At 37.4% G+C, this 13,474-nt stretch overlaps 1 protein-coding gene across 3 annotated transcripts in view; it reads right to left on the bottom strand.

Moving 5' to 3' along the window:
* Positions 1 to 13,474, bottom strand: part of PAN3 (poly(A) specific ribonuclease subunit PAN3) — an 86,270-nt gene that overhangs the window by 9,695 nt on the left and 63,101 nt on the right. For all 3 annotated transcript variants that reach the window (XM_063331937.1, XM_063331917.1, XM_063331926.1), the window contains 4 exons: positions 8,180 to 8,345; positions 7,649 to 7,736; positions 1,650 to 1,789; positions 690 to 819 (listed from right to left, as the gene is read on the bottom strand). In XM_063331937.1, the coding sequence (XP_063188007.1) occupies positions 690 to 819; positions 1,650 to 1,789; positions 7,649 to 7,736; positions 8,180 to 8,345 (524 nt within the window). The remainder of the gene's footprint in view (positions 1 to 689; positions 820 to 1,649; positions 1,790 to 7,648; positions 7,737 to 8,179; positions 8,346 to 13,474) is intronic.

The raw sequence follows: 13,474 nt of genomic DNA, 5'->3' as shown, positions 1-13,474 counted from the left end.
CCCACACATCTTCAGCATCATGAAAGCCTTCTGTAACGTACCTCAGTCTTGCTAGAAAATCCTGTGACCATTGGCTTCTGATGAGCAGACACCCTTTCTTGTTGAACAAATACTCACTAACATGGGACAAAGTACATATGTCCTTTGTAGCTAGCACTTGGTACCTTGACTGAACTTGATAGGCTAACCAGATCCACACAGCAAGAGGTACACACTTCAGGGAAACTGAGGATGGCTGCCTTTCCCTCCACGATCATTCATTTGGAAAGGAAAATGTATGACATAAGTAAAGGGACACTGGAATCCAAATCTATCCAAGAATTTAAAGGCAACGTTTGTTGCTGTATAAACTCTAGCACAAACTACGTGATCTAGCATGTGATGACGTGCATGGCCTTATTTACTCAGAATTAACCATTCTATAAAGAACATCTTTACCCCAAGACTACTGGTTGGACATGAAGATGTTACTTTAGGTAAAGCCCAGCTGAGGACATCCTAAAACTAGTGGTTCTTGGAGCTTTTGGACTTTCAATACCTTGAGCTCACAGTTCTCAAGTCTGCATGCAGATAACTTAGGTTGCTAACCAAGCAAATGGAAAAAATGGTAGAAAAAACGTTCCCTCTTAAGGTACAGCTGTAAGAATACTGACTATAGGTCTTCCCGTAGGATTTACTAAATGATTTACCTTTGCAAGGTCTTCCTCTATAACATCATTTCGCATTTGAGCAGCATCCAACTGAGTATAGAATCGCGCACCAATCATAGGCATGATATCATTTACACTGCGAAGCCTGTTTTGGTCGGTCAGCAAATACCTGCCAAAATATCCCCACCCCCAAAAAGATCACTTAAACATGTTGCAAATGCCAGAGAGATCATCCTATTACAGTTTTATAACTATTTGACCATGATGTCTATTTAATACACAAAGTCAACAATTGCAGCGTTTCTTTAAAAAAAAAAATATTAACAGAGAAAACGTGTGTTAACTTACATGTATACATCCAGTCAGTTACTTATACAAGATAGGAGTGTACTTTCATGGAACTGCGTAGAGTTCACCCACTCAAATAGCAAGAACATACTCAAAAAGAGAGAAGATGCGAAGATTCAGATTGTCGTGCAATTGTTTTTCAAATCAGAGAGGGGACAGTTTTCTACTTTTCCCTCTTAGGCTGCAAGAGGAGAAAGGCTAACTACACTAAAGAACAACTAAAAATAATACACAGCCAGGAGAAAATAGCACTCAACCAACCCTTTGGTCATAAAGGCAATACGCCTATTTCTCAACACCTGAAACTGGAAGATAAGACTAGCATATTACTATGGTAGATAATAGGCAATGAAGCCCAGTACTGAAGACAACTTAAAACTGCTTGTTTTCTTTAAGCTCCTAATTCTTATTAGGAGCTTAAACAGCACATAATAAAGAAAGGACACTGATTTTATTAGATACACCATGAAAATACACATTTTACAAACAAATTTTAAATTATGTTTAATGACGCATTGACTGTGCAGACAACTCAATGACAGTAGTTATATCTGTAATCTTACTCGCATCTAAAAATATCATTTGACATTTTCACTTGTATGTTTAAAAAAAGCAGTAATTTTCTTTAAAAGATTTATTAAGTAAACTTACAAAATCAGATTCTTCAGATCAGAGGAATAGTTGATTGTCACTAGTTCCATTGCTTTCTGCAAATTCTCTCTCTGAATTCCTGATAAAGAATTGCAAGCCAAAGCCAACACAACTTTCCCCAGGGACATCAGATCTGCTTGCTAACAGGGAAAACACACAGAGATAAGATTCTTAGTATAGATAAACATTACCTATGGTACTAGATGGTATTTAAAGAGAGACAGTTCTTCAACAACCTTAAAAGAATTTAAGCAACACGCTATTCAAATCATTGTTCAATATGCATGCCCAAGTTACAGTAGTCAAAACGTACGGAGGAAAATCTGTCTTGATTTTCTGGCCTGATAACTAGTGATTTCTAGGTATAACATTTATCTTTGAATGCTTAAAATTTACCTATTTTTAGCTTAAGGACAGTACCAGAGAGAACTCTTGCACAGTGAGCAGAAGCTCTGCAAAGAGGTTCTCCTAACCACCCACCTGTTGGCTCCTGACAAGTCAAGGAATTGGTGGCAATTAGAGCAACTCTTCTTGATACAAGAGGCAGAAATACCTATCAAGGATGGCCAGTGTGAAAAATATGAACTACCTGAAATAACTAGACAGGAACAGGCTCGTACGGCTGACAAATTGAGCAGCATGACATTTTATGAAAAAGTCCTCAGTGTTACTAAATGCTTTCCTTGGAGTAGAACAGCTTTTAAAAGATGAATGCTGCATACAAACTGCTTTGCCGCAACGGAAAATCCTGCCTATTTTAATAGACAGCCACCAGAAATTATTTTGAAAAGCTATACCAGATTTTAAAGCCCACCCCTAAAAACAGGAGCCTAATTTAGTAGCAGGCAATGACATTCATAGCAAAAGCTGCCTGATTCTTTCCATGGAAAGGCTTTCAGCTGCACACAACTTGGCCAAACTTGAAACACCTGCAGCTTTCCATGCTGGATGCTTGCTTCAAACTGAATTTAAGAGTCAATTAGAGATACAAATTTAGTATTTTCCTGAGTTTTTTTTTTTTTTTCTAAGAAAGTAAGATATTTTTGCAGAATTAAAAAAGTGAAAGCTACTAATTATCAAGAATGTCAACTCCACAGTCTGGAACAAGGCTGTGTCATTTAGCAGAGAATGCAGTCGTACAAGGAATACACCTTTGGTCACTTCTGTAAGAAAGGCCAAAAATTTGGCAGCACTGCAACGTCAAAAGTTCTGCGTAGAATTCAGCAGCTTTAGAAAACTGCTGTGATGGTGAACATGCCACAGTCCCTCACAGCTCTTCTACCCAGAGGTGTAACCACTTTTGCTGCCTCTGGCCGCAGGAGCTGAGCAGAGCTTTGCCTGCAGCCACATCCCCCAGGCGTTGAGGGACAGAGTGAAGAAAACATTTCCAGGTCTTTCAATGTCCCTGCTGTATCCAGATCAAGTATGATTAAGCGGTGCAATTTAAACATGGATATGCAACATGGTAAAAGTTCAATACCGTAGTACTCTTCTAACTACTGAAGACAGAAACAGGATGTGGGAAATGAGACAGAAATAAGGACGAAGCGGTGGAGGAGATGGGACTGGCATTTGCTAGACTTGATTTCCTAAGGAACCAGGAATTCCCAAGTATCAGCATTCCTTTGTACTTTGGTAAAGAGAAATGAACCAGAGCAAGAAACCCCATTTTTGTGGGAACTCACTTGCTTTCACTGCCAAGTGGTGAATTTGAGCAGCAGAGGACACTGCTATAGGACTAACAGAAGGAATCATGCTGACGCAGTATCTATACAGACACATCACCTGTCACAATGGTGTTTTTATTATTTTTTTCTCTGAAAGACTTAGAAGAAATACGTAAGTATCTGTATTAACCAAAATCTTTCTTCTTTCTGCAGTCTTTACTTTAATACCTTCCAACTTTTAGTAATTCATAAGGATGTATCCTATATAAACTCTCTATCATCACACAACCCTGAGACACCAAAAATATACAACTTCAGGCAAGACTCTATGAAAATATAGTCTTCCTTTATATAGGTATTTTCATAATACAGATTGCATTAGATTTTAAAAATTATTGAGAAAGAGTCTTATGCTAACATCATCCAGGAAATTCTAAATTCAGACTTTTGATTTTTTGAACATTTGACTTGCAACCTTAATTTTTGTCTGTTTTGCAAGTTGCATCTAATAGAAAAACTGGCAGAGAGGATACAGTACACCAATGCAGCCTCAAACACACACATTTCAAGTTACAGTCAACGCCTAACTTGTTTTAGTTGCAAAAGTGGCTTGGATTCATCCCACTGGTTTTAGGGACTTAAACTTCAAGTGATTCAGTTAAGAGTCTGATCGATTTAAGATATCTGTAACTCTGCAAAACAATTCAGATTGAGTGAACTGAACTGCTCTCTCAAGGTGCCTCACTATTCACCGACAGCTGAAACCCTGAAAGAAAATGTTATTACAATGCTCAATGTCTGAAGTTTTACAAGTGCACAAAGACAGGCGGTAATTTTCCTGTGTGATAGGAGAATCATAGAATACCTTGAATGGAAGGGACCCATAAAGATCAGGATTTATGGAAGTCAGATTCCTATGTTAGAAGGGACAAAACTACCACCCACTGACCAACTCTATGCATGCAGACAGGCTACGCAGCTTCCCAGGCATTGGGGTACATCATCCTTTATAGAAGAAAGCAATCCACATATGCCTATTAAGCCCTAACCTACCCTCTGAAAACATCAACAGATTCAGCTCTTCCTCCTCCTACGTAGGAAAAGCTTAAGGGAAGCACACAAAAACTACTAGACCTCCTTGGAGGAGGGACACCAGAAATAAATGCTGTATTCCTGTAGTACCCTTGCTAGTGCAAGGTACAGATGAACATTAGGTACAATAATTTCCCTGTTTATACTCCATATTGTGCTTTACACGTATCTATGGATCACACCAGTTCCTTTTGCCACAGACCTGCCAGAAGACTTTTGCTACCGTTACTATCAACAGTGACTAAGTCATACCACGTTGACTCTCAACTTCAAGGAAAAGCTTTACACCTTTTAAGTACAGGCTGACCTTTGTTCAAAAATGGACCTTGCATGCAACTAATGACCATTTAATTAGCAATTCAATTCATAACCTTAACCTGTACTTAATCTTTTTATCTCCTGAAAGCTTTGCTAGGAAAGATTTTATCAACATCATCTAGTTCATTGATAGAAGCGTTAAATAGCATTAGACTAAAAACCAGCCCCTAAGAGATAAACTGAGAAACAGCCCTCTTCATTACTGTCTCCCTGTTATCAAACGAATTTCAAAAATGTCAGTGAGCAATTTAAAAGTTAATTGAATAGGTACCCATTCTCTTCTGCATAATTTTTTTTTAATGTTAAAAAGGTATGTGCGACTATGCCAAATGCCCTGGAAATACCTCAGCATTTTATACACTTGGCTTTATCAGACAGACATATAAGCTAGTCAAATCTAATTTTTGAGAAGATCCATTTTCCATAAACTCTTTGAAACTGACATTACTTTTTTGTCCGTCCTGTTCCACTGCTTTGCTTGGATCAATATCAGCTCATCCATTCTACTACTCTGAGGATTCACTTATCCTTTTAAGTTCTGGAATTGCAGTTAGAAGTCCCTCCAAGTTCCTAGATTTTTTGATTTTTTTTTTTTTTTTTTTAAAGTCAACATTAATACTTCAGATGCCTCTTCAGCTAGTTTCTTTAAATTTGGGGAAAGTTATTTTGGTTTGCTAAATTAAAAATATTTACTTTGAGCAAATGTAACCTTATAGCCCCTGTTAAATCAATAAAACTTATGTTTTCACTTACTTTCGTATGGATAAGATTCACCTTCATTTTATTCCAAATACAGAAATATTTATTAAACCTTTCCATTTTTTCTTACATCACCATTTACAGTTTTCCCATCTGTGTCTCGTAACCGACTGTCACAAGACTTAACGGATTGGGGGTGGGATGTGATGTGCTGGAATTTATATAGGTTTAACACCTTGCTTTTAATGCAAGCAGCCATTCATATTTCATTTACTACTTTTTAGCTTCCCTTGCTGTTGCCTTTATTTAACTCTTAAATGATCATATAAATTAATGTTTAACACAGATTGTAAAGTACAATTGCATTCTGTTTACATAGCCCCTCACTGTTCTGGCCGAACTCTTTCCTATCTATATTAACAATGGGAAATAGCCAGAAAGTGACAAATGCTAACAAAAATACCTTCCTCTATTGAAGACAGCGACAAGGAAATGCATATTAGCTGGGCAGTAAACCAAGAGATAACCTACATTTTTAACAGTCACACTGGAGTCCCAGAGGAATTCAGGAACTGGGTCATGGATCGAGAGGAAAAAGGACAAGCAGCAGCTGTTATTTTGTAATTTTATCTGGCTAGGGCAAACAAAGGTAGAAGATGATAAATGACTCCTGAATTGAAGGAATGAACTCAGTCCAAAATCTCTGAAGGAACAAAACGGATAGTGAAAGCCAAGCCCTTCTAGAGGAAGCGACAAAACAGAAGGCAATACTGTGTTTTCTAACTCCAGTTTAGATCTTCCAAACTATGTGTTTAACAGTATTTCTTTTCTGGTTTAGCAGCGGTACCTGAGCAATTTGAACACTAACAATGTATAAAACATGCAAAAATATCCCCCTCTAAACAAAACCAGGAATTACCAAGCAAGTTAGTTGCCAAGTGTTGGGCTGCTATGGTGGTAAATGCTTTTGACAGATTTGCGTACCTGCAAGTATTTTTAGATTTGTACCTCCAAGTACATTAAATGTTTTGCTTTAAAATTACTTGAATGTCATAGTATCTCAGGAGGATCTCTTTCCCAGCTGCAATTAGAATAAATTCGAAGAAGTATTCAGATTTAAAAAAAAACACACAAAGAAAACTCTCTACATTTTTAGACATGGAATCCCTCACTTGCATGTATTCTTATCATCTCTCAGCTGTTTTCCACTAAATTATTACCAAAAGCCCATTCATACATAGCTGGGGGGGTAGGGGGGGAATCCTTTGATGTACTACTCAGAGTACACTGAAAATTGCTTTACTGTATCATTCATGAAAAAAGAAAAAAGTTGCTATGTTTTAGGAGACGGTTTCCAACAAGCTAGCTTCTGCCTGGCCAAAGTTCAAACATTCCATTTATTACTGGAAGACTCTGAATGACCAATTTTCTCACAGTGAATAAGCTCAATTAATGAAAATAAATTAAAACCAACTCCCTACTACAGTCTTTTACTCCCAGTATAGACAGGGTATGCGATGACTGCTGAAGCAATGTACTTTACCCTGAGGGGAAGTTAGGGAAAGAGGCACTCCTCTACACAGTGATGCTCCAGATGACTGCGGAACAGTTTTTGTTAAGTCTAAAGGGATTCTTCTTAATTCAGGAATTATGCAGAGTCCACACTTCAGAGAACGCCAGGAAAGCACGGAAAAACTAGGAGCCTAAAATAAAGATACACTAGAACCTTTTAGGATTGAGGAGAAGGCCTAAGTGCAGTTTTTTAAAAGATGTCCTACTCCTCTGTGAACAGGTATTCAACACTTTTTTTATTATTTTAACAAAAATAACTGAGAAAGCAGAGCAAAAACTGTTACTCAACCATTATTTTTTGACCTCTAACACTAAATGTAAGATTTTTCTTCTCCTTCCTTTAGAAATCCATATTTCCAACCATTTCTGACTTAAGTTCGTTAAACACTAATAGTTCAACCTGTTTGGCGAGTTTGCTGAAATTTTAGAAGAAGATAGCAAGATGAGCATTCACATTTCTAAATTACAAAGAAATTTGAATAATGCATGGCAGAACCAAGATCAAATCAGGAATGAAAAAATATGGTCATTTAGAGACAGATATACTGGACTACAGTTAAATGAAAATACTTGTCTTCCAAAAGGAATCACACCGGTTTTCAGTACTCCCTGTGCCAAGTCACCAACCTAACTACGGCGCTATTGTCTTACCTGAAACTGAGCCATTAATGCCAGTGGATTATTTTGACTGTTGTCAAAAGTCAAAACATCAAAGATTCCAACGCAATTAACTCGTAACCTTTAGGAACAAGAAGAGAAAAGGAAGAAGTGACGTTAAATTTTGTTGGTTACTCAGTTTTTCCTCTGGCATTCATTGAACACTTTGATATGACAAAAAAAGTCATCGGTGCTCAGCAAATTGCTATGAAGCAGAGAATACTAATTTTACTATTTGATAAAATGCAACAGACAGTCTTCAGTTTACGAATAGATCAAAAAATTTCTAGGCTGTCAGTAGTGGATCTGAACAGTGTTTTGAGGATAATGCTTAAGTCCTCCCAAAACACGTTTAAAAAGAACTTAAAAATTTACAAGTTTTAGCACGTGTTCATTTTTAGTCTCATACCAGTTAAAAATAACAGTACTTTCTAGTGAGACTTTGCTATTTCCGTAACAGGTGCATGGTCAGCAGCTACCATCAACACAGCTCACAGTACACCGCGAGATGAACGCTTTCATTACCTTGTTTTGCCTGTTACTAGAATCTTTGTTGGATCCATAACTCGACATGCCAGTCCTGCTGTATGAATGGTCCGTAATGCAGAGCTGAGCTGCACGATATATGCCCATATCAAAGACTCTGGAAGTAATCCAGCATGCTGCCGTGGTAGAGGTCCATCATGCTGACCTAGAAGCAAAACGTTGTAAGCATCACTTGTAAGGCTACTACATAAAATTAAAGTTAGCACATTTTGAATTATACAATTAATTCACATACTTATTTCACTCAGCTCATAATAGTCCTCAAAAACTTATCTGTTGTGCTTTAATGGTTGCGTGGGTTTGTTTTTTTTTACTTCGTTTAGGTTGGGTTTTTTGGAAGGACAACATATTTTAAAATGCTCACAATTCAATAGGCATTATTATTTTCACTCTCACGTTCAGGAAACCTATGCTGATTTTTAAAGTTTAGGATGAATAATCACTACTAAAAGAACACTGGTTAGAAATTGCTGCAAGTGGGTGGTACATCAAAATATGCAGGTACTTCAGAAGTAAAACTGCTGGTATTCTGAAACAAGAAGCATGTACCACAGGAGCTCCAACCAATCCCATTTTACCTCCTCTATTGTAGGAAGGCTTACAAATCAAACATTCTGTGTCATCTGATAAGATAAAGGAGCAAGCTAGTTTCAAATTAGATGGACAAATCAGACTGCGAGATTTGGTGGCTAAACATCACTGAACTTCACTTATGTTCTGCTGTGACCCAACTCCCTGACACGCCATCACTGTGTGACCCCTGTGTTCAATGGGCCATATGAAAGCAACGCATCACTCCCTTTCTACGCGGATTTGTAGCCCCCCTTTCAAATGTAAAACCAATTCTTTGCAAACGACCCCAAATTCTACATTGCAAACCGTTTCTGAGTAATAGTGAGCCAGAGATGAAAAAATAAAGATACAGATAACAAGTGTTATTTTTAGTAAGATGCGTGTAATGCAAAGAAGTTGCTACTGTTTGTGTGGCACAAAGATGCAGAGAAGAATGCACATCTAGATTAAGACAGTACATCTCAATTTTACAAAACATCATAGGCATTTCATGAGGTTGCCTCAGGACTCATTTTGCTATTTTTGAGACCAGTAATATCATCAGTATTCAGTAAAATCATATAAGCATCCGATTCAGTTGTAAACTGACTGCACTCCTCTCCTCCAAACATTTGTTTCTTGGGTTTTTATTTGGGTTGTTGTTTTTTTCCTCTCCCTAAAGGAGCATATCAACATCTGGGCACTTGCTCAAAATAAGTTTGTGTGTGTGTGCGCGCGCATTCTTGCATGCGTACACACAAACACACACATACGTACGTGAGAGTTAAAAAATGAAACACATCACTGAAAAAATTTTTACTGATTTTGGAGTGATGGGCTGGGAATGTTCCCAGCTTTCGTTTCTGGGCTTTTGTTTATTTTTTTTCTAAAGTTTAGTTCATTTTTCAGGTTTAAGGTGCTTTGGTTTAGATTATAAAGATCAAGACACTGACTCCTTTAAATAGCAGTAAGCCTGGCATGTCTACTGAAAGCTGAATATAATGAGATACTCCTTGTTTTTTCTGGAGTCCTGATGAATCATTATGCAAATCACTTCCCACAAACCAGCATACCAGAAGTCTCACGTAGCAAACTTTTTTTTGCTCATGATTCTCTCTGCTTCAGCATGACAAGAATTATGATGATACAAAATGACTGAGGAGATATAACCTCCTTTATTAGTTAAGGGTCCTCCTCTAGTTGCTACTTGCTATAGAATACACTTTCTGTTTGGTAAACAGCAACATGTGTCAAGTTTAACAGGAATGCGTATGGATACTGTAAAACAGAATTACAACTGTATGAAATAAGTAGTCTAGAACAGAAATGTTGCTATATCATCCCAAAGAGAGAGAAAAGCCAAAACTCGAGGCTTATTTTTCTGCAGGCAACTTAAAAACAACAGCACTTGTTCTTTGATTTCCAGATAAGGGCAATGTAACCAAGAGAATATTCAACATATGCTGAAAAGCTGAAAGATCAGACTTCAACACAGCTTCTCTCCCCCTCTATCAGAAAAATCTCAAGCAACAACATTATTTTAGTACTGGAAAGACTTGCTTGAGGCTACAGTTGAATCTAGTCTGCTGCTTTGGGGCTGGCTGGCTGCACCCCATGTTCCCATACACTAAAGGTACAAGTTAAGACATTGGAATCAGTTTTGAAATGCTTACACATCTATCTGTTCAAAGGAAGTAAGATCAAAAGTAGTTCAGTTTGGCTGCAATGCTAACTACAAACTACGACCCATGAAGGCCCATCAGGCCTGCCACAGATGGCACTTGAGCAAGGAGCCAAAGAGATTAGACCCAAAAGCTCATTCTTCAGGCAAAACACACAGTTTTCAAAAAACTACTGAACACAGTGGAAAACATCAGAAGAATATAAGAAAACATTACAAAAATGATCAAATTACTTTACTCCAAAAAGTGGTATTTTAGAGGTTTCATGGTTGATTTGAAAAAGGCCTCTTATCACAGGTTGAATCCAAAGCCACAACATGCAAAATTTCTGATTATGTTCTTCCCATCTACAGACTCACCTCTCCCATTACTTTCATCTCTCTGAGATGCAGAGCATAGATACTAATGGAAAACATTAAAAATTAAAGAACCACCACTCCAAAAACACAGGTTATCCATTACTTTTCCTTGCTGTGTTAAGATAAACTCATTATCATCATTTATTTATTTATTTTTATGTTCTACAGTATGAATTTTTTCACTGAGCAAGAAACGTCCCCTTGGCACTGGTGTGTGTATATATACTACTTTTTTGTTTGTTAACAAAGCATTCAAACGAAATTCAGTTCCCCAGAGCAAGGATAAAGCCAGGGACAGTCCTGAAGGGAAGAAACAGCTGGGACCACCGGCAATAGGACCTGTTTTACATCACCAGGAATACCGTCAGAAAGCACGCTAACAAACACCAATTCTCATCAGACGGTTATGAAAAAAATAACCAGAAGTCCAATGAAAAATTTAGCTGCTCACTAAATGGAACCTCTCAGGCCTGTAAATCACTCTTTTGCATCGAGAACTGTGAATTGTTGAGTGTTTGCTTAGTGTTCCTAAGTTCCAGTACTGAAAGTAAGATAAATGCAGCAGCTTTCATTTCTCCCCCTTCTCCAGGGAAACCTGGGCTTTGGTTTTACATTTCCCAGTTTTCAATACACAGAAAGGTTCTGAACTACTAATACAGCATTAAATTTTGTCAAAAAAATCTGAAGATATTGAAAACTTGAATTTACTTCAAAAAAGTTGCAGCTTTTGGCAAAACCATTTTAGGATAATTATTAGTCACATATTTTGTCCTCAGCAACATCACGATGATTTTCAACATTCACGTATTCTTTCTTCTCATCACAGTCTAAGTACACAACTTATTTCTTTTCCAATAGAAGAGGTATTTTATGAAAAAACGTTCAGCAACTGGGGATGCAAAAACTGTAGAGTCAGCAATGAAGTCTATTTTTGTGCATGACATACTACTATTAATGTGTCCAGAGGAAAACAAGGTCCAGGAAACTTGCCTATCTTCATTAGAAAGCATGTGTTTGCTGAAAAGCAGAATCTGTGGTGCTGAAAACTACTGTAACAGCATGTAAACCAACGTTTAATTACTCAGAGCATTTTTAATAAACAGGCCAAAGGACATATCAAAGGCATGCTTATCTCTGCCAACCACAAAAGCTCATCAGGACAAAGAAAAAAACCTTAATTGGCAGCAGCAGATAGCTATTGTTAATTTGCCAGGATTGTCTAGCCAATAGTTTTAAAGAACATACATTCAGAATGTGGTTTATCATTTAATTATTGGACTGTTAAGAACAATGTTTCAGTACTTTTGGGTTAATTTGCTAATTTAAAGAAAACGCTTTTGCAGAGATAAATGCACTAACATGTACTATAATCTGAGATCGAGAAATATCAGAAAGGTGGAAGAAAATCAGTAAGTTCCAGAACAACAGATTTAATGTTTAGACAGTTTTGATAGAAATAAGTGTATTGAGAAAATATGAGGAATTAGAATCAAACAAAAAGGAACTTTTCAAATAAGTAACAACTGAAAAGTCAGACTCCTGATTTTAAAACTTGTGTAAATTTAGTAAAACATGACAGAACAACATCGGATTATCGCACTGTACCACATGAAGAAAAAGGATATTCCATTGCATAAAGAACACAAGCAGTAAATACTATAACATTCAGAAGTAACAAAGACATTAGTTTACAGTATAAAAAAATAAACACAAGCTGCTGGGGTTTTTTTCCCCCCCACACCAAATCCCTTCCAAAGTAGTTCTGTAATAGGGTCTGTAAATAACATAGCAAAAAGAAAAAACCCAAGACTGACCACACTGACACCAGTGACATGCAAGACAGCTACGTAAACCATAATCCTCATCTTTTAACTGTCAAAGTCTCGCGTTGCCAACTGGAGTGTTCAACATAAATAAGGTTGCATACCTGAAATCAAATTCTCTGAGTTCACTGATCAGGTTCACAGTGTTGTGCCTCCTAAAACCTTTAAAAGCAATTGTACTAATCTGGGCCTCATGCTGCAGAGTACCCAACTTCCATCCATTCCCCTGCTTCTCTTGGGAGTCTCCTCTAGGCAGGCAGACGGCCAAGAAACTCTGTGAGGGGATGGAGAAAGGATCCGTGAAGGCAGGCAATTCTGAGAAATCAAGTTATAGGTATGCAATCTTATTTTTCTCTTTTAAATTGCTCCTTCTACTGAGGACCAGACTAGAGAGCAGCAGCTACCAAAAAAGAAAGGCCAAAGTAAAGATGTGCAGAAAGATCTGTCAACCCTGGGGAATTTCAGGTGATTTTTTTTTTTCTAACTTATCTAATAAAAAGACTGGAAGAGCAGGTAATGAGAAGTGCCATGATCAGGAGAGAGTCATCTTTTTTACATATTTCTCTAAGTTCTGCTGCAACAGTTCATTTTAATTAAATAATACTTTAGTTTTGCTGAAGAGAAACTGGTGTCTTATTTCCAGTTTCAAAGGCCATCCCTGCCTACAGAAGGAAGTTGCAGTAGGCCAAATAAATGGTCCAGATTGCCCACTAACCTGTTTCAACACATACACTAAAATCGGAACAATAGATTGCAATAGATACCTGAATGTAAAAGCATAAACAAGTAGAATATTCTAGTAGCCCCTAAAGATTTGCAGCTCAGAGAACTCCTGAGCTAGATAAAGTGTCCTTGCAG

The sequence above is a fragment of the Chroicocephalus ridibundus genome, chromosome 1 (assembly GCF_963924245.1).
Source record: "Chroicocephalus ridibundus chromosome 1, bChrRid1.1, whole genome shotgun sequence".
In the NCBI taxonomy this organism is placed as follows: Eukaryota; Metazoa; Chordata; class Aves; order Charadriiformes; family Laridae; genus Chroicocephalus; species Chroicocephalus ridibundus.
Note: the sequence above shows the minus strand (reverse complement) of the source record. Positions and strands in the feature narration are given on the sequence as shown.